This window comes from Oncorhynchus kisutch, linkage group LG11 (genome assembly GCF_002021735.2).
Source record: "Oncorhynchus kisutch isolate 150728-3 linkage group LG11, Okis_V2, whole genome shotgun sequence".
Lineage (NCBI taxonomy): Eukaryota > Metazoa > Chordata > Actinopteri > Salmoniformes > Salmonidae > Oncorhynchus > Oncorhynchus kisutch.
Window position 1 is genome coordinate 67027311 of NC_034184.2, and position 26173 is coordinate 67053483.

Sequence of the window (26173 nt, forward strand, 5' to 3'; positions counted from 1 at the left end):
TGATTGGTAGGTTTATGTAGGTCCAGTGTGGACCGGGTGATTGGTAGGTTTATGTAGGTCCAGTGTGGGCCGGGTGATTGGTAGGTTTATGTAGGTCCAGTGTGGGCTGGGTGATTGGTAGGTTTATGTAGGTCCAGTGTGGGCCGGGTAATTGGTAGGTTTATGTAGGTCCAGTGTGGGCTGGGTGATTGGTAGGTTTATGTAGGTCCAGTGTGGGCCGGGTGATTGGTAGGTTTAAGTAGGTCCAGTGTGGGCCGGGTGATTGGTAGGTTTATGTAGGTCCAGTGTGGGCTGGGTGATTGGTAGGTTTATGTAGGTCCAGTGTGGGCTGGGTGATTTGTAGGTTTATGTAGGTCCAGTGTGGACCGGGTGATTGGTAGGTTTTTGTAGGTCCAGTGTGGGCTGGGTGATTGGTAGGTTTATGTAGGTCCAGTGTGGGCTGGATGATTGGTAGGTTTATGTAGGTCCAGTGTGGGCTGGGTGATTGGTAGGTTTATGTAGGTCCAGTGTGGGCTGGGTGATTGGTAGGTTTATGTAGGTCCAGTGTGGACCGAGTGATTGGTAGGTTTATGTAGGTCCAGTGTGGACCGGGTGATTGGTAGGTTTATGTAGGTCCAGTGTGGACCGGGTGATTGGTAGGTTTATGTAGGTCCAGTGTGGACCGGGTGATTGGTAGGTTTATGTAGGTCCAGTGTGGGCTGGGTGATTGGTAGGTTTATGTAGGTCCAGTGTGGGCTGGGTGATTGGTAGGTTTATGTAGGTCCAGTGTGGACCGGGTGATTGGTAGGTTTATGTAGGTCCAGTGTGGACCGGGTGATTGGTAGGTTTATGTAGGTCCAGTGTGGGCTGGGTGATTGGTAGGTTTATGTAGGTCCAGTGTGGGCTGGGTGATTGGTAGGTTTATGTAGGTCCAGTGTGGGCTGGGTGATTTGTAGGTTCCAGCCAGTGGTTGATTTAATAACAGCCTTTAAAATCTCCCACTGGCCACTCATGCTGCCTTGCCCGTGTGTGTGTGTGCGTGTGTGTGCGTGTGTGTGTGTGTGCGTGTGTGTGTGTGTGTGTGTGTGTGTGTGTGTGTGTCAGAGGTGGAACCAAGTTACTATTATTCGAGTCACAAGCAAGTCTCAAGTCACAAGGTCCGAGTCTCAAGTCGAGTCACAAGTAGAACGAGTCTCGAGTTAAGTCCAGGTCATGCATTCTAAGAGCAAGTCAAGTCCAGTCACAAGTTTTTTCTAGTCAAGTGTCAAGTAGTGTAAAAAAATTAAAAAATAAAAACTTTACATGAAATGAATTGTGTTGGATGGCGGGGGGCTACAGACAGCTATAGCGGTCGCTAATAGTAAAGGCCCAGTGCACTACTTTCTGCAACAACAAAAAAATTCAGGAGGTGCTACAGCACCCTCAAAACCCTTACTTCCTGCGGCTATGAATGTGTCATTACATCCATAAATGGTGATGCATTTTCAAAAAGCAAGACACAGAAATAAACCATTTAAGTCATTTGTGTTGACAGTCATGATCAACTAGGGATGTAATGTCACTTCTGTTATGTCCAGAGCAGGCAGGATCATACAGCCTAGTTGTAAGCAGCTGTCACGCCCTGACCTTAGTATTCTTTGTCTTCTTTATTATTTTGGTTAGGTCAGGGTGTGACATGGGTGATGTATGTGTTTTTGTACTGTCTAGGGGTTTTGTATGTTTATGGGGGGTGTATACTATCTAGGTGTTTATGTATGTCTATGGTTAGTTGCCTGTGTCTGCACCTGTTTATACAGTATATAGCGTCACGTTCGTTTTGTTGTTTTGTATAGTTGGTTTAGTGTTTCTTCGTTAATAAATAGACATCACGCTGCGCCCTGGTTTCTTCCATTCAACGGACGTGACAGCAGCAGAGGTTGATGATCTGCTGTATGCAGCGGTTAGAAAGCATGGTCTGTCTTTAGCCTTTCTCTTCCTCACAAATATCGGAATAAATTTGCCAGAATGTTACATCTTCATCCCATAAGTATTGAAGGCAGTGCGATGTTACAGCTCTCTTCAGACATAGCCAGTACGCAGAACTGATGTAAATAGCCTAATTAACTCACCCAAACTAGGACTATCTGAAATATGAAAATTATCAATGAAATCGCCATGTAGCCTATTGTTCTGGCAAAGATATGTCCGTAGCAGATTGCTAAACTGCATTCTATATGGATAATGTTAACGTAGGCTACTCTGCTTCTGTCGGGCATAACCCGGAGAAAATTAAACAAGTGCTTTCTGGTCACTAATCTGATTATGTGCGCCCGCCTTTGCGCGCCAAATCTGATGACTGGTCATTGGTCAGCAGCCAAGACGCTCAACTCTTTGGTTCTGAAGCACAGATAAGATGTTTTTGAGACAATAATTTGGTGCAACCTATGTTCGTGACCATATCAAATAGGAAAATGTATAAATATCAAATACAAATGGTAGACTTAAAGCCTACCTATGTAATCTATTAAAATATGTCAACTATGAACAATATGGATCCTTCCCATTCAGTTTCATACTCGCACCCCTCAAAAGAGGGGTGCGTTTGACAGTTGTTTGACAGTTGTATGTTTCACTAGCCAATCTGATGTGTTTCTTTTTGTAAAATACTGTCTCTGTCTGCGTGGAGAGTAATCCACAAAATGAGTGTCAAAACGTTACAAAACATGGAAAGATCATTTCAAGTCATCAGTCTCAAGTCAAAGTTGAGTCCCGAGTCTTGAGGGTTCAGTTATTTTATTTTATATCAAGTCAGCCTCAAGTCTTTACATTTATGGATCCAAGTCATGTGACTGGAGTCCACACCTCTGGTGTGTGTGTGTGTGTGTGTGTGTCTGTGAGAGGGGAAGGAAAGTGAGGTCTTGACCACAAGCAGAGGGACCACAGCCTTACCTCAGCTCCAGGTCATGAACCAAACGTGACCCCATTGGTGGGTAGTGGGTAATGGTCATAGAGGTTTTCCACTCCACCCAAAAATAAACTTTAATGACATCTTCACTTTTATTTACAGTGACTTGTTCGTATTCTCGCTCTCTCTCTTTCACCCAGATGGAAAGGGAGGAAAGTCACTCCAATTAAAGCATAGGTATTTAGGATGGTTTTAAATACATTTTCACCAAGCAGGCTCAATACAGTCAGTGAGTCAGCTATTCCTCATATAACTCAATAAATTCAAATTCAAGATCAACTTAAAATAGGCATGGTGTTTATGGCAACCGTTTCCATACTCTCAGTCAATAACTAGAACTAGAAGAGTTTTATCTAAGATAGTGGTCTAGTCAACTTGAGTCAACCGGAGTCAACATCCTAGGTCCTGGGTGTGTGTACATGACCTCTTTCCCCCACTTCCCTCTCTCTAGCTCTGCCCCCTCTCCCACCTTCCTCTCAGAATGATTGGCATGTGGATTGAGACTTCCTGCCATGGGCTTGGTGGGCCCTATTGTCCAGACAGACAGGCAGACAGACGGGTGGATAGACAGACAGACAGATAGACAGCCAGACAGAAACACAGAGGTCACAATGTTTTTTTTTGCCTCCAGCCCTATTTAACTTCCATACTGCGACTGTGCCCCCACGCCGCTGGTCACCCCAGCTTTTGAACCCCCGAGGGGGGGGGGGGGACTCTCGTGCAATGGCCCCGGGACTCCTTCAAAGGAAATGAGAGCTAGCGTTTGTTTGTCTGTACTCTAAATCCCACAGTGGGGAGAAGCGGTGCCATCATCTAAAGAGGAATTCATTGATCTTCCCCAATGAAAATAATACATAGAATACTTGGGATTTCCAAATCTTCTCTAAGAGGGCCTACCATGAGAAGTTTCAATTAGTTTTTTTGTTTGATTGAACATTGATTACATCGTTTGCCTGCCGGGCTGCAATTCAAGTGTTGATACAGTATGTTTTATGATAATCATGACGTTATGGTTATCATTATTATTGTGTTGTAACCGATACAGTCAACAGACAAAGACATATGTAAAACTATATCACAGACAAAGAGAGATCAAGCGATGAGATGAAGTTTAAGTCTGTAGCTCATGTTCTTCAGATGCCCTTGTATCCAATCATATATTTTCTCTGTCCCTTTTCAAAGCAAATGGCTGGTGGTGGAATGGAGATATGTGGACAGTGCTTGGTGGGGATGAGTCCACGAGTGGGGATCATTCTGTTGAACTGTGTGTGTTTGTGTGAGTTCGCCCGCCGGGCTTTGATGGCGTCCCGCATGGGTCTCAGGCCCTGTCCCAAGCCAGGATGCAGCAAGCTGTGACACAGCTAGCCTCCAAGGTCAAGTGTATTTGTCGAAGGGAACCCACACACCATAAACTATAATCACACACACACACACACACACACACACACACACACACACACACACACACACACACACACACACACACACACACACACACACACACACACACACACACACACACACACACACACACAGTCTCTCTATCCTTTTCTCTTTCCTTCTTTCTCAGTGACCTCTAAACAACCTAGTACAAAGTCATGGAAGGCGACCACAATACTCACAGAGCCTATAAAGTAACATCGTCGTCAACTAGTCATTGTCTCTCTGAAGAGACCCCAGAGGTCTTGGTTTCACCCGGCCCCAACCAGTTGGCCAGCCATAATGACTAGCATGGGATCGACTAGACACAGGGCTTCGTTTCACAACCAACGTTTAAACAGAAAGATAAATACATGAAACGTACCAATGTCATTGTGTTAACTGCAGTGTATTATTTAATGTGGTTACGAGGCTGTTGGTTCCAGTTTGGGTTTGGAGGTGCACATAGGGTTATGTATGGAAGCCACTAACCCACCAACCACGGGGCTGGGGAAAATGGTGGGGTGGATACACTCCCTCCCTCACTCCCTCCCTCCCTCCCTACCCAACCTCGCCTTCTCCCCTGACCTTCCTGTGACACTCCAGGACTAAAAGCCTAGCCTGTGTCAGACCAGCCCAATGCTTGAGGTGATGGAGAACATGGGTTTGCAGGATGCCAGTTCACCATTCGGCCATTTGTGAGTAACACTCTGGTTTAACGAAATGACTCATTTATAATTTCCGTGTCCTTTTTCTCTTTCGCTCTCATTGTCATACCCCGGGGTGGTTTGTATGTGTTGAAATTGGACGTGTGACTAAATGAGAAGGCCCATCAATGCAACAGAGTACTACAGACTCCTTTTTGGATGTATGCAGTCGTTGTGGACGAGGGATTTTAAGTTAGTCAGTACACTATAGTAGGTACCAGACCTGTTGTAGACCTATTGTAGGTCTGGTATAGTCTGGTACAGTCTGGTACAGTGTGGTCCTGTCTGGTTCTGTGTGGTTCAGTTCGTAAAATCTTGGCACTAACAATGCAAATGTTGTGAATTTGCTGCAGGGATCTCATACAAAAATGTATGCATAAAATAATCTGTTAAGAGTGTCATATATTGGAACAATATAATAATAATTATAATAATTATAATAATTATAATAATAGAGTCCCTTCAGAAAGTATTCCAACCCCTTGAGTTTTTCCGCACTTTCTTGTGTTACAAAGTGGGATAAAAGTGGATTTAATTGCCATTTTTTGCCAATAATCTACACAATATACTCTTTAATGTCAAAGTGGAAGAAAAATTCATTTTGCAAGAAAAAATTACGTTTTTGCATTATTTAAAACAATTTTTTACTCCTTTTTCTCCCCTATTTCATGGTATCCAACTGGTAGTTACAGTCTTGTCTCATCGCTGTAACTCCCATATGGACTCGGGAGAGGCAAAGGTCGAGAGCCGTGCGTCCCACGAAACACAACCCAACCAAGCCGCACTGCTTCTTGACCAGATGTCCGCTTAACCCGGAAGCCAGCGGCACCAATGTGTCGGAGGAAACACCGTGCACCTGGCGACCGTGTCAGCGTGCATTGCACCCAGCCCTGCCACAGGAGTCGCTAGTGCGCAATGGGACAAGAACATCCCTGCCGGCCAAACCCTCCCCTAACCCGGACGACGCTGGGCCAATTGTGCGCCGCCCACATGGGTCTCCCGGTCGCGGCCGGCTGCGACAGAGCCTGGACTTGAACTAGGATCTCTAGTGGGGCACAGCTGGTATATATACCTATGTACTTATCTGGTGTAGTAGCTGGGTATATACCATACCTGTTGTTGAAGTTGGTGCAGTAGGCCAGGTCCTTACAGCCTAGCTGGCAGGGCTCCCTGACGTCGGCCAAACAGGTGATCAGATCCGTCTCCACAGGGTTGTACTCGCACATCTGGTCAAACTCCTGCCATGTCTGAGTGCCCCAGTTGGTGCTGATCTCCTGACACATATCCCTTTTGGTTGACAAAACCCGAGTTAAACATACAGACAGACACACAACCCAAGAATGTAAAACCAGACTCAAATGTACACTATCTTTGAACAATGTAAAAAATCTCCATAACTTTGAGTGTGCCTAACCTTCTGGCCCATCTAACTGTATAAAGTCATCTTGAAATGTGCAATAATCTGAAATCTGAAAACACATTTTCACATGGGTAGTTTCATGTTATCACATTTTGCTTTATATGTTGTCATATGTGATTACATGAAAATGGGTTTTTGGAACACTTCATGTGTTAACTTGAAATTCATGTGGTTTCCATAAGGCTCTGTAGCTAGCTCAGTTGGTAGAGCATGGTCCTTGTAATGGCAGGATAGGGGGTTCAACTCCCAGGACCACCAATATGTAAAATGTCGCTTTGGATAAAAGTGTCTGCTAAATGGCATATATATTATTATACGCATCTCATCAGAGTACAAACAACTAACCTGCATAATGAGGTATTGGCTTTGGAGCAGCAGTGCAGCTTGGCGCCGTCCATCTTGGCGGTGGGGGAGGTCTCTGTCTCGCTCTTGGTTGGGGGGTGGGCGCTGCCCAGGAAGCACTGCCACAGCGGGTCCTGGGGCAGTGGCTGGCTGCCGCACTCATCGATCAAGCCCTCCATGATCTCATGCTCCGTGGTCATGGTGCGAAGGATACGCCGGCATGCCACCTGGCAGTGGGGCTCATCTGCCCGGTCGCAGCAGTACAGGCCTGGATGGACCAAAAAACTTAGTGATAGGCAATGATGGGAGGAAGGCAACACAGACATAAGATACACACTGGATATATTAAATGGGGTCCTGATAAATTAGTATTTCAATTCAATTAAATATATTATTCTTTATACTTGAGGGGCATTTACTTGGGCAATTATTTGGATATAAGACTACTCATTATCAGTTGCTGATAGGTTAGTATCAGATTATTATAATATTTCTTTGTTTTTAAATTCAACCTTTATTTAACTAGGCAAGTGAGAAGAACAAATTCTTATTTACAATGACGGCCTAGGAACAGTGGGTTAACTGCCTTGTTCTGGAGCAGAACAAAGTATTCTTTTACCTTGTCAGCTCAGCGATTCAATCTAGCTACCTTTCAGTTACTGGCCCAATGCTCTAACCACTAGGCTACAAAGCACAGATATCCTCAGGATCTACAAAGCTCCTGATAGTTCAGTATTAGATATACGCAGTATCTACGAAGCTCCTGATAGGTCAGTATTAGATATACTCATTATCTACGACGCTCCTGATAGGTCAGTAAAATATATACTTACTGTCTATGGGGCTTCTAATAGGGTAAGACTTGGTGTAGTTGCCCACACAGCCAATGAGCTCTGGGCTGATGCTCTGGCAGTATTCCTTGACAGCTTTGATTTGAGAGACGGTGGGGGAGGAGTCTGTCCGGAAGATAGCCTGGCAGTACTCTCTGCAGTTGGTGTGTCTCCCTGCGTAGCTGCAGCACACCGAGCCCACTGAGGCAGCACAGACAGACAACACAGTTACAATTTGCTTTCCATCAGTCATTCACTTCAATGGAATTGTAAACAGAATTGAATAGAAAAGAGTTAATCATTATTATTATAAAGGCTATTTAGTCTATTTTGTTTTTAAATAGCCTTTAGCTTCATGAAATATATGACAGACATCGCAAACATGATCGACATTCAAGCATCAGGAATTCTTCTTTGCTGAATTAGAGTAGAATAGAGTAGACTTCCAGGATTTCCTAGAGAATAGTCTGATTAAATATGCATGGTGAACATTGGGGGTGATCCTCAGTTGCTAGACTTCAGGGAAGTCCAAGACCTCACATCCTCATAATCGCCCAAAGGCATCTGTGGTGGGCTTGTCTGCAAGGCAGTTTCACACCACCACATTGCAGCTCCGAATACAAATAAGGGTTTCATCGGCTGGCTGACTCCGTGACAGATGAAATCATTTCTGCGGACCAAAGGTCAAGACCTTGCCTTTCAGGCACGTAAACACGGCTCGTCAAGCAGAGTGGTGACTCTTTTCCTCCTCACAGAGGTCAAAGGGCCCTGAGCTGACTCCATGTTTAATCACACTGGAAATTCACGCTCAGATTGATGGACTTGGGCTAGCAGCTTGTCTTGGAGATTTGGGAAACTTACTCTCATTTTTGATGATACAGCTGTAGAGTGGTTTCTGGAAATGAGAAGAAAAATAATTTTGTGATCAAAAGTATAATTGAAATAAATATATTGTGTCAGCTCTCTCTCTCCCCCCTCTGTCCCCCTCTTTCTCTCTCTCTCTCTCTCTCACCCTCTTTCTCTCTCCCCCCCTCTCTCTCTTTCTCGGTCCCCCCTCTTTCTTTCTCTCTCTTTCTCTCTCTCTCTCCCCCCTCTATCTCTCTCTCCCTCTTTCTCTCTTGCTCTTCCCCCCCTCTTTCTCTCTCTCCCCCCTTTCTCTCTCTCTCCCCCTTTTTCTTTCTCTCTCCCCCTTTTTCTTTCTCTCTCCCCTCTTTCTCTCTCTCGGTTTCCCCTTCTTTCTTTCTTTCGCTCTCCCCCTCTCTCGCTCCCCCCTTTCTCTCACTCCCCCCTTTCCCTCTCTCCCCCTCTTTCTCTGTCTCTCTCTCTAGCTCCCCCCCTCTCTCGGTCTCCCCCTTTCTTTCTTTCTTTCTTTCTCTCCCCCCCCTTTCTCTCTCTCCCCCTCTTTAGCTCTCTTTCTCTCTCTCCCCCTTTCTCTCACTCTCCCCCTCTTTCTCTCTCTCTCTCTCTCTATTTCTCTCCACCCCACCCCTCTCTCCATCCCTCTTTCTTTCTATCGCTCATCAAATGGGTATCCAGGGCAGTGATTGGGGACATTGCGCTGTGTAGGGTGCCGTGGACCTGAGTCTCTGTGGTCAGTAAAGATACCATGGAACTTATCGTCAGAGTAGGGGTGTTAACCCCGTGTCCTGGCTAAATTCCCAAAAAGGCCATCATGGTCACTTAATCACGCACTTTCAATTGGCTCATTCATCGCCCCTCCTCTCCCCTGCAACTATTCCCCAGGTCGTTGCTGTAAATGAGAATGTGTTTTCAGTCAACTTACCTGATTACCTGATTTTTTTTTAAATACATAAAAACAGTCCTGTCCTAAGTACTGTTAAAACTTAATCTGAAAACTAACTGGCTTCTTTCCAACAACACCACAGAGGAACATAAAGGCCAATGCTGCTGCGTGCTTTGGCTCCCCTCGCAAGGATTCATGAAAGGGCAAGATGAAAGGGGCCAGTGCCTAATTAAAGCTGCTGGGGGGAGTTTGGTTGTGGTTGTGGTCCAAACCAAACATTAAGCCCACCGCTTTGTTTGTTTGTTTGTTTGGAACGAGGAGGTGAGCCAGATGAAAGGAGACCTCTGCTAGCACATTGCTAGCCTACGCTATGCTAAGCTAATAGCTAAGCTAAATCTTCTCAGCAGACTAGATGAGCTCACTACACTCTCCCTTTGAGGAGAGTGGCTCCAATCAGAGCTAAGATGGAGTGCTACACTGACAGGAAATGACCTCATAAAGAGGGGTGGGGATGAGCACGATACTGAGATGGAACCGTAAAGACTTAACACTGCCTTTATCTTGTAAAAGCCAGGGAAAAGGCCAGGGAAAAGGCCAGGGAAAGGCCAGGGAAAGGCAGCAGAGAATATACAGTCTCTCAGAGTCAAAAGCATTTGCTCAGTTTAAACAAAGCACATTATTTTACACAATACATGACCTCATGTTACTTACCTCTGTGTCTTTTTTGCATATTTTTGTGATGTCATTCTTGGATGATGCCTATAGGGTCAGAGAATGAGGAATTAGGTGAGACCATATGGATGAGGCCATAACTGGCCAAACTAACTTCCTCTCTCACCTGCTTGCACTCTCTGCGGCACTCTGCCGAGATGGCCAGCTCACAGCAGCCAAGGCCAACCCAACCATCGGACTTCCTGGACGCTCCTGTAGACAAACAAAAATGGCCACCATTACCCACAAATCTTGCTGGGTGTAGCATTATCACAATAAAAATATGGGTTCATTTTATCCTCTAGTGGGGGTTTGCAAAATATTCATACTTTTTAATGGGCAGCATATTAAAGCCAGACTCAGTATGACCCAAATAAAATATATATTTTTTCCAGTTTTAATATATCTTGAAATTAATAGATGAAAGCTTATTTGGCCATTTGTGTTACTTCAAAGTTATTCAAATTAAGTTTTTATAAATGATAAGTACGGAAGTTTTGTTTACAAATTGCTGGTCAGATTTCTCCCGGTAATTATGATGCATATAGAATATTCCATCTGTTCCTCTGATCCATCCACGACTACAGCAACATAGCAACAATACATACAAATGGTCCTATCTACTGTATATCGCTCTCGTTATAAATGAGAGTTAAATGATACAGAATAAAAGTGTAATTTAGCTGACAAATGCGTGTCATAAAGGTAATATTGTCTCCTGGCTGTTAGTCCGTCTGTGCGGCTGTCTGTCTGTGCAACAGCTGATGATGTGCAGGGTCGCAGATTTGAAAACACCGGCGGGTCTGTCGTTACAACGTTTATTTAATGTTCCTAGCTTGAGCTTCTGAATGGAATGGTGTATTTGTGGGTAATTTTCATTCAGCAATGGATTGGGAATATTTTCTTAGTTTACCACTTGCTAGTTCAAATCAAATTTTGTCACATACACATGGTTAGCAGATGTTAATGCAAGTGTAGTGGAATTCTTGTGCTTCTAGCTCCGACAGTGCAGTAATATCTAACAAGTAATCGAACAATTCCTCAACAATTATCAAACACACAGAAATCTAAAGAGGTGAATGAGAATATGTACACGTAAGTATATGGATGAGCGATGGCTGAGTGGCATAGGCAAGGTGCAATAGATGGTATAAAATACACTATATACACGTGATATGAGTAATGTAAGATATGTAAACATTATTTAAGTGGCATTGTTTAGAGTGCTTGTATAAAGTGACTAGTGATCCATTTATTAAAGTGGCCAATGATTGAGTATCAATGTAGGGAGCAGCCTCTCTGAGTTAGTGATTGCTGTTTAGCAGTCTGATGGCCTTGAGACAGAAGATGTTTCTCAGTCTCTCAATCCCAGCTTTGATGCACATGTACTGACCTCACCTTCTGGATGGTAGCGGTGTGAACAGGCAGTGGCTCGGGTGGTTGATGTCCTTGATGATCTTTTTGGCCTTTCTGTGACATCGGGTGCTGTAGGTGTCATGGAGGCAGGTAGTTTGCCCCCCGTGATGAGTTGTGCAGACTGCACCACCCTCTGGAGAGCCTTGCGGTTGATGGCGGTGCAGTTGCTATACCAGGCTGTGATAGAGTCCGACAGGATGCTCTCGATCTTGCATCTGTAAAAGTGTGTCAGGGTTTTGGGTGACAAAACAAATCTCTTCAGCCTCCTGAGGTTGAAGAGGTGCTGTTGCGCCTTCTTCACCACACTGTCTGTGTGAGTGGACCATTAAGTTTGTCTGTGATGTGTACATCGAGGAACTTGAATCTTTCCACCTTCTCCACTGCTGTCCCTTCGATGTAGATAGGGGGGTGCTCCCTCTGCTGTTTCCTGATGTCCACAATCATCTCCTTTGTTTTGTTGACGTGGAGTGAGAGGTTGTTTTCCTGACACTACACGCCGAGTGCCCTCACCTCCTCCCTGTAGGCTGTCTCATCGTTGTTGGTAATCAAGCCCACTACTGTTGTGTCGTCTGCAAACTTGATGATTGAGTTGGAAGCTTGCATGGCCACGCTGTCGTGGGTGAACAGGGAGTACAGGAGGGGGCTGAGCCCGCACCCTTGTGGGGCCCCAGTGTTGAGGGTCAGTGAAGTGGAGATGTTGTCTCCTACCTTCACCACCTGGGGACGGTCCGTCAGAAAGTCCAGGGCCCAATTGCACAGGGCGGGGTTGAGACCCAGGTCCTCCAGCTTGATGATCAGCTTGGAGGGTACTATGGTGTTGAATGCTGAGCTGTAGTCAATGAACGGCATTCTGATAAAGGTATTCCTTTTGTCCAGATGGGATAGGGCAGTGTGATGGTGATTACATCATCTGTGGACCTGTTGCAAACTGAAGTGGGTCTAGGGTGGCCGGTAAGGTGGAGGTGATACGATCATTGACTAGTCTCTCAAAGCATTTCATGATGACAGAAATTAGTGCTACGGGGCGGTAGTCATTTAGTTCAGTTATCTTTGCCTTCTTGGGTACAGGAACAATGGATGTCCGTAAACACACCAGCCAGCTGGTCTGCGCATGCTTTGAGGACCTGGCTAGGGATGCCGTCTTGGGCCAGCAGCCTTGCGAGGGTTAATACGTTTAGATGCTTTACTCACGTCAGCCACGGAGGAGAGGGTGGCACAGTCCTTGTTAGCTGGCCGCGATGGTGGCCCTGTATTATCCTCAAAGCGGGCAAAGAAGGTGTTTAGTTTGTCTGGAAGCATGACGTCGGTGACATAGCTGGATTTATTTTTGTAGTCCGTGATTTCCTGTAGACCCTGCCACATTAGCCTCATGTCTGAGCTGTTGAATTGCGACTCCACCTAGTCTCGGTACTGGCATTTTGCTTGTTTGATTGCCTTGGAGGGAATAGCTACACTGTTTATATTCAGACATATTCCCAGACTATCCATAGTTAAATGCGGAGGATCGCGCTTTCAGTTTATCGCGAATGCCGCCATCCATCCACGGTTTCTGGTTAGGGAAAGTTTTAATAGTCACAGTGGGTACAACATCTCATATGCATGAGCTAGTTGGACCATATTTTAGACTCCTCAGCATGACCAGTATGCTGGACACCGTGGACAGTGCCAAAAAAATCACAAGAGCCAGCTCTGTCTACTGGTCAGTGAAGCTAATTAGCAAGCTAGCTAATTTAGCTGGCTAGATAATAGATACATCCACACACGCATTGCTTGTAATGTGCATAACCTACTGGTGGGTGATTAGCCTACAGCCGAGTAAACGTTAATGCACTTACTCGCACACTTTTCTGGAGTTGCTAGCTGGTTGGTTGTTTTCCTCTTGGTCGATTTATTTAATAATAATCCTATAGTTTCTGAGGGTGTTTGCACTGCAAAAGCAAGAGATCAAGCAGATAACGGTGGCGCTATATAGCCTTCCGTTGTGGCGCAGTATATCATTGTGTTAATTAGAATAACATTATACTGCTATAACGTCCATAGCCGACTCATTTTTAGAATACGGTAGAGTAACCTAAAGTGCTAGTTGTAGGCTACAAGCAAATGAGAACACCAGCTGTCTGATACTGATCAAAGGGCAGCTGGCCCAGCGGCCGCTTGAGAAATCTTAGGTAGAGCACGTTATGACGTCTTGCCTAGGTTTGTTTACAAACAAGTAAAACTGTTGCCCCGATAGTTTGATATTTCATGAACACAAACTATGTAAATGAGACTTACTGAGTCTGGCTTTAAACTATGGACTTATATGGACTTTTAGTGTGGGCTCAATGGGTACACAGTGTTGAGCTAAGCAACACTGTGAGTGTGTGTGCGTGTGTGTGTGCACGTGGTGCGAGTGTGTGTGTATGTGTGTATGTGTGTATGTGTGTGTGTGTGTGTGTGTGTATGTGTGTGTGTGTGTGTGTGTGTGTGTGTGTGTGTGCGTGTGTATGTGTTTGTGTGTGCGTGAGTGTGTGTGTGTGTGTGTGTGTGTGTGTGTGTGTGTGTGTGTGTGTGTGTGCATAAGGATCAACAATGTTTTTGAATCTGGGAGGCATTATGTTATGTTCTGACAGGTAGATGTGTCTGTAACAGCAATGTATCCCTTTGAAACGCTGCCTGCAGATCTTACCAGGTAGTGTGGAGTTGATGCAAATCCAAAGCTCATTCTGTGAAATACAGAAGAAAGGTCATAGCATTATAAACAGAGGACCAACGCCAGAACAAGCAAGAGAACAGGAGAAGAAAATGCCATGAAAATGCCCAGTTCATAACAGAACGACAGGTTGTTTTGACGTATGGTGGTTTCTCTTTAGTTGGGACAAATTAAAAATGAAGGGGCCTTGTGTTGAACATAAGTGAGCATGAATGAACCACACGGAAGAACTCTGTCAGGGGTTTGTAAAAGTAAGGATGTCTGTGCATTTCTAGACATCCTGTCCCCCAAAAAATTTCAGCCCTAGAAAAAATTACCTCAGAGAACTCCTGGCTCTGGTGAAACAACAGGCTATTTAATTTTATATAGCATTTTATTTTTAATTAAAACATATATGAATGCAGTAGAAAAAACAACAGAGACACATAAACTCATAAGAGCTTTGTGGTGACATACTGTGTGGGATTAATAACACACAGTAATAAACACAAACATCCCAGGCTCCTCCGGATAGAGAGCACAACGCATGGAGAAGGAGCAGTGAGTGGCTCAGAGAGCACACTCTCTCTCTACAGCCCTAAACAAGATGATCAACTTTAAAAACTGGACATTGTCTGAGGTTCAACTCCGTACATCATTGTAAACACTCACTCGTGTCAGTCAGCTGGCTCGCGAAGAGATGAGCCGCTTGTCAGGAGGCATCACTATAATTTGCGAGGCCGACGGAGAGACATTATATATTTACATGAGGTATAAACATGATTTGTGATGAAGGGAAACCCAAGAAAGTTTCAGAACATGAAGGACGACAGGGGGCGAATTTTAGTACATCTTCTATTACACCTCACAGAGCCAAGAATCCCTTAGAACAGCTTTGAGGTGTTTTGCGGGGTCTGAGAGTGAAAGGAACCATGGAACTTCAGTGCTAACATGCCGGTGAAATCGTTTCCAAAATCCAAACAGCTAATCCATTTTAGCAAATGAGTGCAAGACATGTGTGCAAATAAGATCAAGTATTTACCTCTAGCGAATGACAGACTGGTTCCTAATTGGCTGTTTCGAGCAGATCAAAAACATTAGGGTTTGTAATTACGTTGGTGGGTGAGGAGTGTTAAGCCTGGTTTCAAGCTCCGCTTTTTGATACTTATTTTATACTTGTAGCCAAACCCGGTGCAATAGACTTGTGATTAATGCGTATAAGCTTTACCACGGCCACCGATACATTTTCTCTGTCATAATGAAAGATTTCATAGCCAACTTTATTACAGACGCATTTGACCGAAGACTATTTGTAGACCAGAAATCGGCACTTACCATAGACTCAGGGCAGTAGCTTGGTAATCGCTGTAGTAGGTGCTTCAAACGAGATTCGCTTTTTATGGTGGCGAGCTGGAAACAGAAAACCAGTGTGTTATAATGAATTCAAATCATGTTTTCACCAAGAACAATATCCATACATTTGCAATATAGATAGCTAAATAGTTGGGAAGAGATTTTCAATGATTTACGAGTCCATGGCACATGGTTTATGAACTGATACACAAAACAACGCTGGATTCATAACGTAGTTTTTCAATTTAAATTATACAACATTCTTGCAACCACTACAATGTTATAAATATGGGGGATAGCTCTGCAGATTTTGCTGCGAAGAGACAAAGATTAGATGATTTGTTTTGGTACTGTCCATATGTAGCAGGTTCAGGAATGGATGAAGAATTGCAACATTTACCTGGAGCTAACCCTGCAGATAGCACTGCTGGGTGATTAAAAAATGTATTGTCAATCGATCAATAATATAATAATACTCTTAGCAAAAATATTTATCTTTAATTGACAATGTGTAGAATCTATGAGAAAAGAAAGGTTCAGAACTTTTGTGAAACATCACAGCACAGTTGAAAAATAGATGGCAAATAGAGATCAGAACTGGTTGGTCTTCAGAGATAGATGGGAGGAGTTGAAGCTGAAGGATGGGACTGAAAACAAACAAAAGATCATTCATGTCAAATATACCATGTCCGTAAAATGTATATAGTATGTATAAGCTGGAAGTAGAAGCCTAAGTGTTGTTGACCATTAGTTTACTACAATTAGAGGAGGGGTGGTATGGTTAGGGGAAAATTATAAAGGAATATATATATATATATATATATATATATATATATATATATTATATATATATATTCACAAAAAGTATAAGGGGGATTGGAAATGATGCGGACAATTACATTTATGGAAATCACAATCTATCTGCAATATTAAATCTGATTCCCCCCCCCCCCCCCCCCCCCACCCCTCGAATCTATGTAAACAAGTTTTGTATAATGAAATTCTCATGTAACAACAGTATCGTAACAACAACAGCCATTTGGTATGCTTACACTTACCACTCAATTAACAAGACTAACGTTTGCCTGAGAAAAGTAGAAATCGTCCCCAAATGACAGAAGAGTTCATCTTAACTCTATTCACACTCAGGCGTGGCTCTCTAGGTCGTGTGACCCTGCGACATAAAACAAACATGGCAGGGCCAATGACAGTTGCCAACTGTGGCCTTATCAACGCAGGGTGAGGAGCTGTTGGTTGACTCCCACACGGTCTGGGAGAATCCTGCGCCTGCCAACACTCTCTGGCTTAGTGCACAGTCATGAAATTAACTTTGGAAGATTCATAGCCACTTAGTCAGAGCAATCTAAAAGACTAAACACATGATGGGAGTTGGGAGTTGATGTTGTTTTTGGTTGGTCTCCTTCACTCCTTCGTTGTTTAACTTCACAAAAAAAAAGACCACAGTTGGATTCAGCGTGAGAAGTTATTGTGTAATATCTGAGTAATAATATGTTGTAAAGAGAGCAGTAGTAGTAGAGTATTTCTACACTAAAGCGGAATTCAGCCCCCAACTGTTGAACGGCATCTTCCTTTTGATTCGTCTGTGATACTGACATCTACACCACCGTGTGTCTGCTATTGTTTTATTCTAACCAGGGTGATAAAGTTGGCTTGTTCTGCTTTCTGTTCATGCATTCTCACTGTTTATCCTCATTACTCGACATTCTATCCAGAACATCAAGTGCACATGGAATGAATCACCTGAAACTAATAACACATTCTTTATTCGTGAGGTGAAATACATCGAGGTATACGCTGGGGACTGACAGACGGTAATCTTCTTACAGTTGGAACATTCCCAAGATCTGTACCTTCGAAAGCAGCTGTCGAGCGGTGAGTTCTTGGCCGTTAATAAAATACATCTGCAGAACACTACAAAGATGTGGTTAATTTGGGCCATGGAAACGTACAACCTACACTCTTAGAAAAAAGGGTTCCAAACAGGTTATTCGTCTGTCCCCATAGGAGAACCCTTTTTGGCTCAAGGTAGAACCCTTTTTGGATCCAGGTAGAACTCTTTTGGGCTCCATGTGGGACCCTCTGTGGACAGGGTTCTAAATGGAACTCAAAGGGGTTCTACCTGGAACCAAATGTAGACAGGCGAAGAACACTTTTAGGTTCTACATAGATAGCACCTTTTTTACACTGAACAAAAATATAAACGCAACATGCAAAGTGTTGGTGCCATGTTTCATGGGCTGAAATAAAAGAACCCAGAAATGTTCCATATGCACGAAAAAACGTATTTCGCTCAAATTTTGTGCACAAATTTGTTTACATCCCTGTTAGTGAGCATTTTTCCATTGCCAAGATAATCCATCCACCAGGATTAGCATATTAGCAGGTGTAGCATATCAAGAAGCTGATTAAACAGCATGATCATTACACAATGGCGCCTTGTGCTGGGGATAATAAAAGGCCACACTAAATTGTGCAGTTTTGTCACACAACACAATGCCACAGATGTCTCAAGTTTTGAGGAAGCGTACAATTGGCATGGTGACTGCAGGAATGTCCTCCAGAGCTGTTGCCAGAAAATATAATGTTCATTTCTCTATCATAAGCCGCCTCCAACATCATTTTAGAGAATTTGGCAGTGTCCAACCGGCCTCACAACCGCAGACCAAGTGGCGTCGTGTAGGCGAGTGGTTTTCTGAGCACAGGAGGCTGCTGAGGGAAGAATGGCTCATGATAATGGCTGAAACGGCGTAAATGGAATGGCATCAAACACATGGAAAAATACATATCTGTATTCCCAGTCATTTGAAATCCATAGATTAGAGCCTAATGAATTTATTTCAATTGACTGATTTCCTTATATAAACTGTAACTCAGTAAAAACGTTCAAATCGTTGCATTTATATTTATATTATATTTTTGTTCAGTATATAAAACTTCTCTCTCTTTCTCAGTCCAACTTTGAAAGATAAATAAATGTGGGGTGCCAGACTGAAACATCCAAAGAGGAATGACCTTGTCCTTTCAGAGACTGAAGGCCTCCCCTCATCAAAGAGGTAGTCATCCCCTAAGAAGAAATGGAACACTGTTTACACGGAGCCCTGTGGCACACCCCTGAAAAAAAACACTTTCTCTGCAGAAACACAGCCGCTTGCAGGGACGCGAACAAGACGGACATTATATCTCTGCCCTCTCCCCCTTCTTTCTCTCTCTGTCTGTCACTCTCTTACTTTCTCTCCCCCCTCTATAATTTGGATCTCCCCCCCTCAGTGGCAGGTGCAGTGCTGGGGACAGGGCGACCTTGCTGAGCGTGGTTCAACACTACAGCATCAATGAGTCTCTCTCTCTCTGTAAAGGGGAGGGGGAGAGTGGTGCTGGTGGTACGCCACCAGTAATAGCCTACTGAAATGGGCTAGGGGTCTGCCCTTTTCGGTTCCATAAAAAATAAAAAGCCTTTCAGATGCCTCTTTCATGTCTTAGTGAGACACAGAAGGCAAGGATCCATGAAATTGTGCACTGCTTTGGCAGATTCCTTCACTACAATAAATAAGAATAAGATGCAGAGATACAGATGTAGGATCTTAATTTGAGATAGTTTGCTACAGCAGGAAAATAATCCTGCAGCAATGGGAAATGTGAATTTTTATGTGGATTATAATTCATGGACATTTTTGTAGGGATCGATACCTTTTTTGTTCGGGCAAATCAAATCTAACATTTCAAAGAGGAAATGCAAACTTGTAGTGTATTTGAGTTTTTCAACGTTTTCTAAAGTTTGCATTTCCTGCTGTGCAGGAACATTCTCGGAAACAATAGAGTGATCAAATTAAGATCTTACATCTGAAGAGCGCGAGAGCGAGAGAGAGAGAAAGAGAGAGAGAGAGCGAGAGAGAGAGGGCATAAGAGGAACAAAAGAAGATAGACCCCTCACCTGCTCCTAACTCAAATGGGAGACAGGCAGAATTGTTATTCTAGCGCTCATCGCTACACTTCAAAGGACAGAGAAAAAAATACATTTCAGTGCTCTTCATCAAATAGTCATTATTTATGAGCTACAAATAATACGGAGACCATTGTGCTGGGGCTAAAGTTCTCTTACTCTTGTGCTCTACTTTAAACTGTGTGTGTGTGTGTGTTCAGTCTGTGGCCTCCCTTACCTGATCGCATGCTTCCCTACATGGTGTGAGTTCCGCAGCATGGTGGCAGCAGGACGAATCTGTGGAGGAGAAACAGACAGACACGGAGGAGTTAGTCTTTGCAGAGAAAGTCTTTGCTTTGATACAGTAGCACTCACTCACTCCCCAGCTTGTTTTGTCTTAAGCCCTGGCAAACCCGGAGAGACTTTCCAGGCGGGCGGCACCTTGAAATCCACCCATAAATATAACGGATTCACAGTGGCTTAAAAACACAGTTCTGCTTTGGGGCTGGAGTGATTGATGGATAATGGTATTACAGCTGGGCTTATGTGTTTGTCTCAATATACCTATTTCATCCTTTGTGCGTCTGGTCAACAATGTCTGCAGACTAAACAGATCTGGAGTAAGCTCTTATTATCTCCCCTTTTAGAGCAACAAGTGTGTATTCTTGAGAAAGCGTTGGTCTCTGCTTAACCAAGACCTTCTGCCCCAACGTAACCAACGCAAACACATCAATGGCCTAACAATGAAGCATGATACAATGCATTTTACCGCATCATTTTTGTCAGGACATCTTAAGATGCTCAAGACTGGAAACATACACAATATTTAGTTCCATACAAAAAATATACAAAAAAAAGTTTACATGATAGGTCAATGAACGTTTTCTTCTGGTAAATGGAATAAAACTGTCAGAAGAGACGTTTGTGGTCTTAAATGAAAGTGAATAACCTCAATTCCATGACCTGAGGACATATAGCAGACAGAACATCGGGCTTAATGGGACCCAGAGAAATAGAGAAGAGGGGATGGAGAGAGAAATAGAGGGGATGGAGAGAGAGAGAAGGTGGAGAGAGAGAGAAGAGCGGGTGGAGAGAGAGAAGACTGGATAGAGGAAACTCACACACATGCTCAAGCCAGACTTCTAGCCTTCCGAATAATAATCACAACAAGGGGAAAAGGTCTCTTACAGAAACATATTATAATCTGTTTATGCTCCTTGAGGAAATGTCATAATTATCAGAATTCTCTCTCTCCAGCTTTTTGTCTTTCATCTCGGCCCAGACATGGTCTTCGTCTCCTCCTCTCTTCCTCCCCTTCCATTTATGTCTGATCCAGGCTCAATCCTTTCATCAACTTGATTCTGTTTTCTTTTCCTTACTCTTGTCTTCTTAATGTCGATCTCGTATCGGTGACACGCTAAAAGAGGAACAACAAACGCAGCGGTGGAGATGAAAGTGTTTTAGGGTCTAAGTGCTGCATCGTTGACCGTCTGTGATGTATCCGAGTGGGTCTGGGCTGGGTAGGGTCCTGGTCTGGGTTCGGTCTGATGGAAACCAGAACCACCCTAGTTGTCTTTGTAATGAGACACAGATCTCTCTGGCTTGACCCCCTGTAGTAGCCTTTAAAGTATGTGTGTGTGTGTATGTGTATGTGTGTGTGTGTGTGTGTGTGTGTGTGTGTGTGTGTGTGTGTGTGTGTGTGTGTGTGTGTGTGTGTGTGTGTGTGTGTGTGTGTGTGTGTGTGTGTGTGTGTGTGTGTGTCTGTGTGTCTGTGTGTGTCTGTGTGTGTGTGAGAAAGAGAGAGTTTGTGTGTGTGTGTGTGTGTGTCTATGTGCATCAGTGTGACACCCCTTAGCGTTCTCTCTGCGCACCGCTACAATTTTACCTGTCACATTGTTGTTGTTCTGAGGTGAGAGAGCCTTCCTGTCTGACAGCCCACACTAAACAAAAGCTGTTGTCATATTGCTACGATGGTTTCCATTGGCTTCTAATGACACCACATTCATTAGGAGGCTATAAAGGCCTGGGAGTAAACAGAGAGAAGCAGCGTGACTAACACACCAGAGAGGAAGACATGGGTCATACGAGGGGAGCTAACAGAATAGCGGCAAACAGCACCAGTGACACCACAAACAAACCTTGCCCCGGCCTGAATCATGTTGGTTAACTATGTAGCAGGAACTGACTCACCTTTTCTCTTAACAGAAAAGACATGTCAACATGTCATGTGACCTCTATATAGAACTGCAGAGCGTGAGTGAGTGCAGTAAAGTGGATTGGCGATGCAGTTGTCTTGGACAGAGATGGTCTGTCATTAGAGGTAGGCAGAGACTTGGAAAGGGTCTCGGTCTTCTCTCCAGCCACTCACAACCACAAGGCCCCTTTTAGTGAGTCAGAGAGCTAGGCGTCTCCGGGTGCTGACTCACTCTCTCTTTCTCTGACTCTTTATCTCCCTCTCTCTCAACCTCTCTCCATCTCTCTCTCCTTTTCTTGAAACCCAGTAACATGTGCTAGCACTTTGAGCTAGCCCTGCTACTGTGTCCCTGTTTTCAGAGGAATAGTAATAATCCCACCCACAAGCCACATGAAAGGAATTCCCCTCTTCAAGCCCCCCCCCACAACCTCTCTCTCTCTCAGTACACACTCCCACCCCAACCCTTTTAATGCCCCCCTCCCACGCTAACTCAACCCACCAGCCACCCCACAGACCAGCCCCTCTGGACTCCTCATGCCCTGCTCCCCAAACTACTTCACACAGCAAAGTTGTTTGCAATGAAGGGAAGGAACACGTTGGCCCAGCTCTCATCTCTTGCGTGAGTTACGTGAAGAGGCAGCATTTGATGTTCAGATATTTGAAGTGAGGGAGTCAGAGACAGCGACAGAGCGAGAGACAGAGAGAAAAATTTAACTCTGGCAGAAATTAAGGCCAAAAACTTAAAAGGGTCGGCACTTGACAGCCTCTGCAAAACTGATCAAACGGGAATGAGAACCAGACAGAGGGAGGGAGGGAGTAGGGACAGTTTACAATATGGGGCCGTGGAACCCCGTGGCCCCGTGGCTTCCACCCAGAGGGAGGCGCCACAACAGCCTCTGGATTCCATTCATGCCATGACCGATGCAGTGTCGTGGTGAGGAAGAGCAGGCCTCGGCATCCTGGCTCTGTGTGTCTGTGACTCTCTGTCTTCCCCAGTCCAGTAGAGGAGAGGAGAGACAGTGGAGGAGTACAGTATCACCACGGTAGTGACTGTTCTGTTACTCTCTTCGCCTCAACTGACACATAGCCAGAGACATGCCACTCCACCATAGACAAGAGGACATGGGGGTGGGGGTGTCATTAAGCTGAAAATTGCAGATTTGGGCACTGATAAGAGCCTAAATTGGAACGCAGAGGCTGTACAGTGACATCCTATACATGACGGAAGAGCTCACTCACTCCTTCACATCTCTGTGTGGATTTTGACTGACAGACATCCTAAACTTGAGAACTGCGTGTGACAAGAAGTTGCCCCATCCCTCTCGCTAATTGGGCCACTTTTGCTAATGTCTTGTTGTCTGAGTAAGGGAAATGTTGTAAATTAAGATTGTATTTTGAAAATTGTATTTTGAAAGATGAGACATTGAGGATTATAATAAATACCGCTTTCATGTCATACAAGCAAGCCAAACACCCATATCATAAAACTCACGTCATATACAGTGTCAACATTTATGATCACTATGTTGGATGTACAGTTACAAGAGGACATGGCGTCATACCCTGGGTTGTTCTGAACAGAATGAGCCTATGTTTGTTTATTGTGAAGAGAATTCACTGCGGAACACACACCTGAATGCAATCATGACTCCTTTCTATGCTCACCAAAATGACCATCTGTTTCTCTGACTGGCCCTGTGAAAGCCTATTACTGTAACATTGTATTTTATAACTTAGCTAGTCATGTTGGTAATAGGACAAACTTTCAAATGAGTGCATTGAAATGACTTGAACTCTGAGCCCACTTTGGAGAGGTGTGTGACCACTTGGAGACTCTGTCATTTTATTTGCCTTATGTTGAACCTACCCCACATTTTCCAGGAATACTGTTATCATGTTACTGAATGTATCCAGTGTATTTTGAGATTTTGTTCTCAACAAATTCAGCAAAAAGTACAGTAAATGTCAAATGCACATAAAATCAACAGTGTAATGTTTGGTTTCAGTCTTGTGTCAGGTGAACTGTTATGTCCTCAACTTTGGTCTAATCATTTTCCCATTACCTCCAAACTGTTCCCTTTGAATTGCTACCATGCTTATGCATTTAATATATCTTCTGTAAGAAACATTTCAATGTAGCCCTATACATATAGGCCAATTGCTAGAAGAGTAAAGCGTTAACATGGCAAACCTTTCTGGGCAGGGGAAAGTGGAGAAGAAAGAAGGGAGGAGATTCCAGCTAGCTACGTAGGAGGAGAGAGGAGGGAGGAGATTCCAGCTAGCTATGTAGGAGGAGAGAGGAGGGAGGAGATTCCAGCTAGCTATGTAGGAGGAGAGAGGAGGGAGGAGATTCCAGCTAGCTATGTAGGAGGAGAGAGGAGGGAGGAGATTCCAGCTAGCTATGTAGGAGGAGAGAGGAGGGAGGAGATTCCAGCTAGCTACGTAGGAGGAGAGAGGAGGGAGGAGATTCCAGCTATCTATGTAGGAGGAGAGAGGAGGGAGGAGATTCCAGCTAGCTATGTAGGAGGAGAGAGGAGGGAGGAGATTCCAGCTAGCTATGTCGGAGGAGAGAGGAGGGAAGAGATTCCAGCTAGCTATGTAGGAGGAGAGAGGAGGGAGGAGATTCCAGCTAGCTATGTAGGAGGAGAGAGGAGGGAGGAGATTCCAGCTAGCTATGTAGGAGGAGAGAGGAGGGAGGAGATTCCAGCTAGCTATGTAGGAGGAGAGAGGAGGGCGGAGATTCCAGCTAACTATGTAGGAGGAGAGAGGAGGGAGGAGATTCCAGCTAGCTATGTAGGAGGAGAGAGGAGGGAGGAGATTCCAGCTATCTATGTAGGAGGAGAGAGGAGGGAGGAGATTCCAGCTAGCTATGTAGAAGGAGAGAGGAGGGAGGAGATTCCAGCTAGCTATGTAGGAGGAGAGAGGAGGGAGGAGATTCCAGCTAGCTATGTCGGAGGAGAGAGGAGGGAAGAGATTCCAGCTAGCTATGTAGGAGGAGAGAGGAGGGAGGAGATTCCAGCTAGCTATGTAGGAGGAGAGAGGAGGGAGGAGATTCCAGCTAGCTATGTAGGAGGAGAGAGGAGGGAGGAGATTCCAGCTATCTATGTAGGAGGAGAGAGGAGGGAGGAGATTCCAGCTATCTATGTAGGAGGAGAGAGGAGGGAGGAGATTCCAGCTAGCTATGTAGGAGGAGAGAGGAGGGAGGAGATTCCAACTAGCTATGTAGGAGGAGAGAGGAGGGAGGAGATTCCAGCTAGCTATATAGGAGGAGAGAGGAGGGAGGAGATTCCAGCTAGCTATATAGGAGGAGAGAGGAGGGAGGAGATTCCAGCTATCTATGTAGGAGGAGAGAGGAGGGAGGAGATTCCAGCTATCTATGTAGGAGGAGAGAGGAGGGAGGAGATTCCAGCTAGCTACGTAGGAGAAGAGAGGAGGGAGGCAGGTTGGGCTGGACAGGGCTGGGCGTGTGTGGAACACGTCAGCCTCAGTCATCCTTCATTAAAGTGAGTTAGCGTTAGTCGCCAACCGCTAGCAAGCCTAGGAGCACTCACCAGGGGGAGGGAGCCGAGCTTCAGCCGACCCAACCCAAGTAACCATGTAGCAGCCTGCATTGTGGTGACCGCAAGTCCGCGTGGTGACCGCAAGTCTGCGCTCCCCTCTCTTAACGAGCTGCCATTTTAATGACACAATTGGCGCGGCCAGTGGACCATTCGGGCTCCAGCCCTCCTCCTCACCCGTCTGTGTCCGTACGGCTGTTCTCCTGCCCCTCTTTGTGCTCCTCGCCCCGGAGAGAGGCCAAACAAATTACCCGTTGCCAAGGGCAGACAGTTGATAAAAGCCATGGCAACAGCACTAGTTGTGCACTTTTCGTGAATTGTTGTGTTTTATCTTTTTTTTTTTGACATTGTTATCTTTATGTTTCTATTGGGATGAATGGGCCAGCAGTGGACGGTGGCATGGTGCGATGAGGTTGTACAATATATGGAGGTCGGAGGAGGAGGAATGAATTGGCCAGTGAGGCACGTCAAGCCCCGCTGCGAGCCCTTTAATAGACAATGACAGGCTCTGGCTGTGCGGAGAGGGGAGAGCTCATCAGCAATACACAGAGCTGGGAGTCAGAGGCCCCAGGAGCTGCTAATGAGCATAGTAGGCCTAGAGACAGACTGACAGAGAGACAGACAGACACCACGAGGACACACAGTATATAATGTACAGTAGCAGGACAGGACAAGACAGGACCGAACAGTACAGTAGAGTAGAGCATAGTAGAGTAGAGTAGAACATGTTTTCCCAACACTTTCCAGTGCCTGTATTGGTGTCAGAGTGTTTCCTCAGCCAGAACAGCCTGTTGGGTATGTATGTAGTCAGCTCTGAGAGAATGGACTGCACTGTATGGGGGAGAGGAGAGCACAGTGTGAGGGAAGTCACAACACACACAGCTATCTTCAACTCCAGGAGATAACGGATGAGTCGGAATGGGGCCTGGTGTGGTGGGTAATCCATCCA

The 26173-nt window shown here is 44.8% G+C and overlaps 1 protein-coding gene across 1 annotated transcript in view; it reads right to left on the reverse strand.

Annotated features, from left to right (window-relative positions):
* LOC109899369 (reversion-inducing cysteine-rich protein with Kazal motifs) overlaps positions 1-26173 on the reverse strand; it is a 60977-nt gene that overhangs the window by 26204 nt on the left and 8600 nt on the right. The window contains exons 2-10 of the mRNA XM_020494549.2: positions 19712-19770; positions 15519-15593; positions 14181-14217; positions 10224-10309; positions 10097-10144; positions 8503-8536; positions 7645-7842; positions 6815-7079; positions 6163-6336 (exon numbers count right to left, since the gene is read on the reverse strand). Of these exons, the coding sequence (XP_020350138.2) occupies positions 6163-6336; positions 6815-7079; positions 7645-7842; positions 8503-8536; positions 10097-10144; positions 10224-10309; positions 14181-14217; positions 15519-15593; positions 19712-19770 (976 nt within the window). The remainder of the gene's footprint in view (positions 1-6162; positions 6337-6814; positions 7080-7644; positions 7843-8502; positions 8537-10096; positions 10145-10223; positions 10310-14180; positions 14218-15518; positions 15594-19711; positions 19771-26173) is intronic.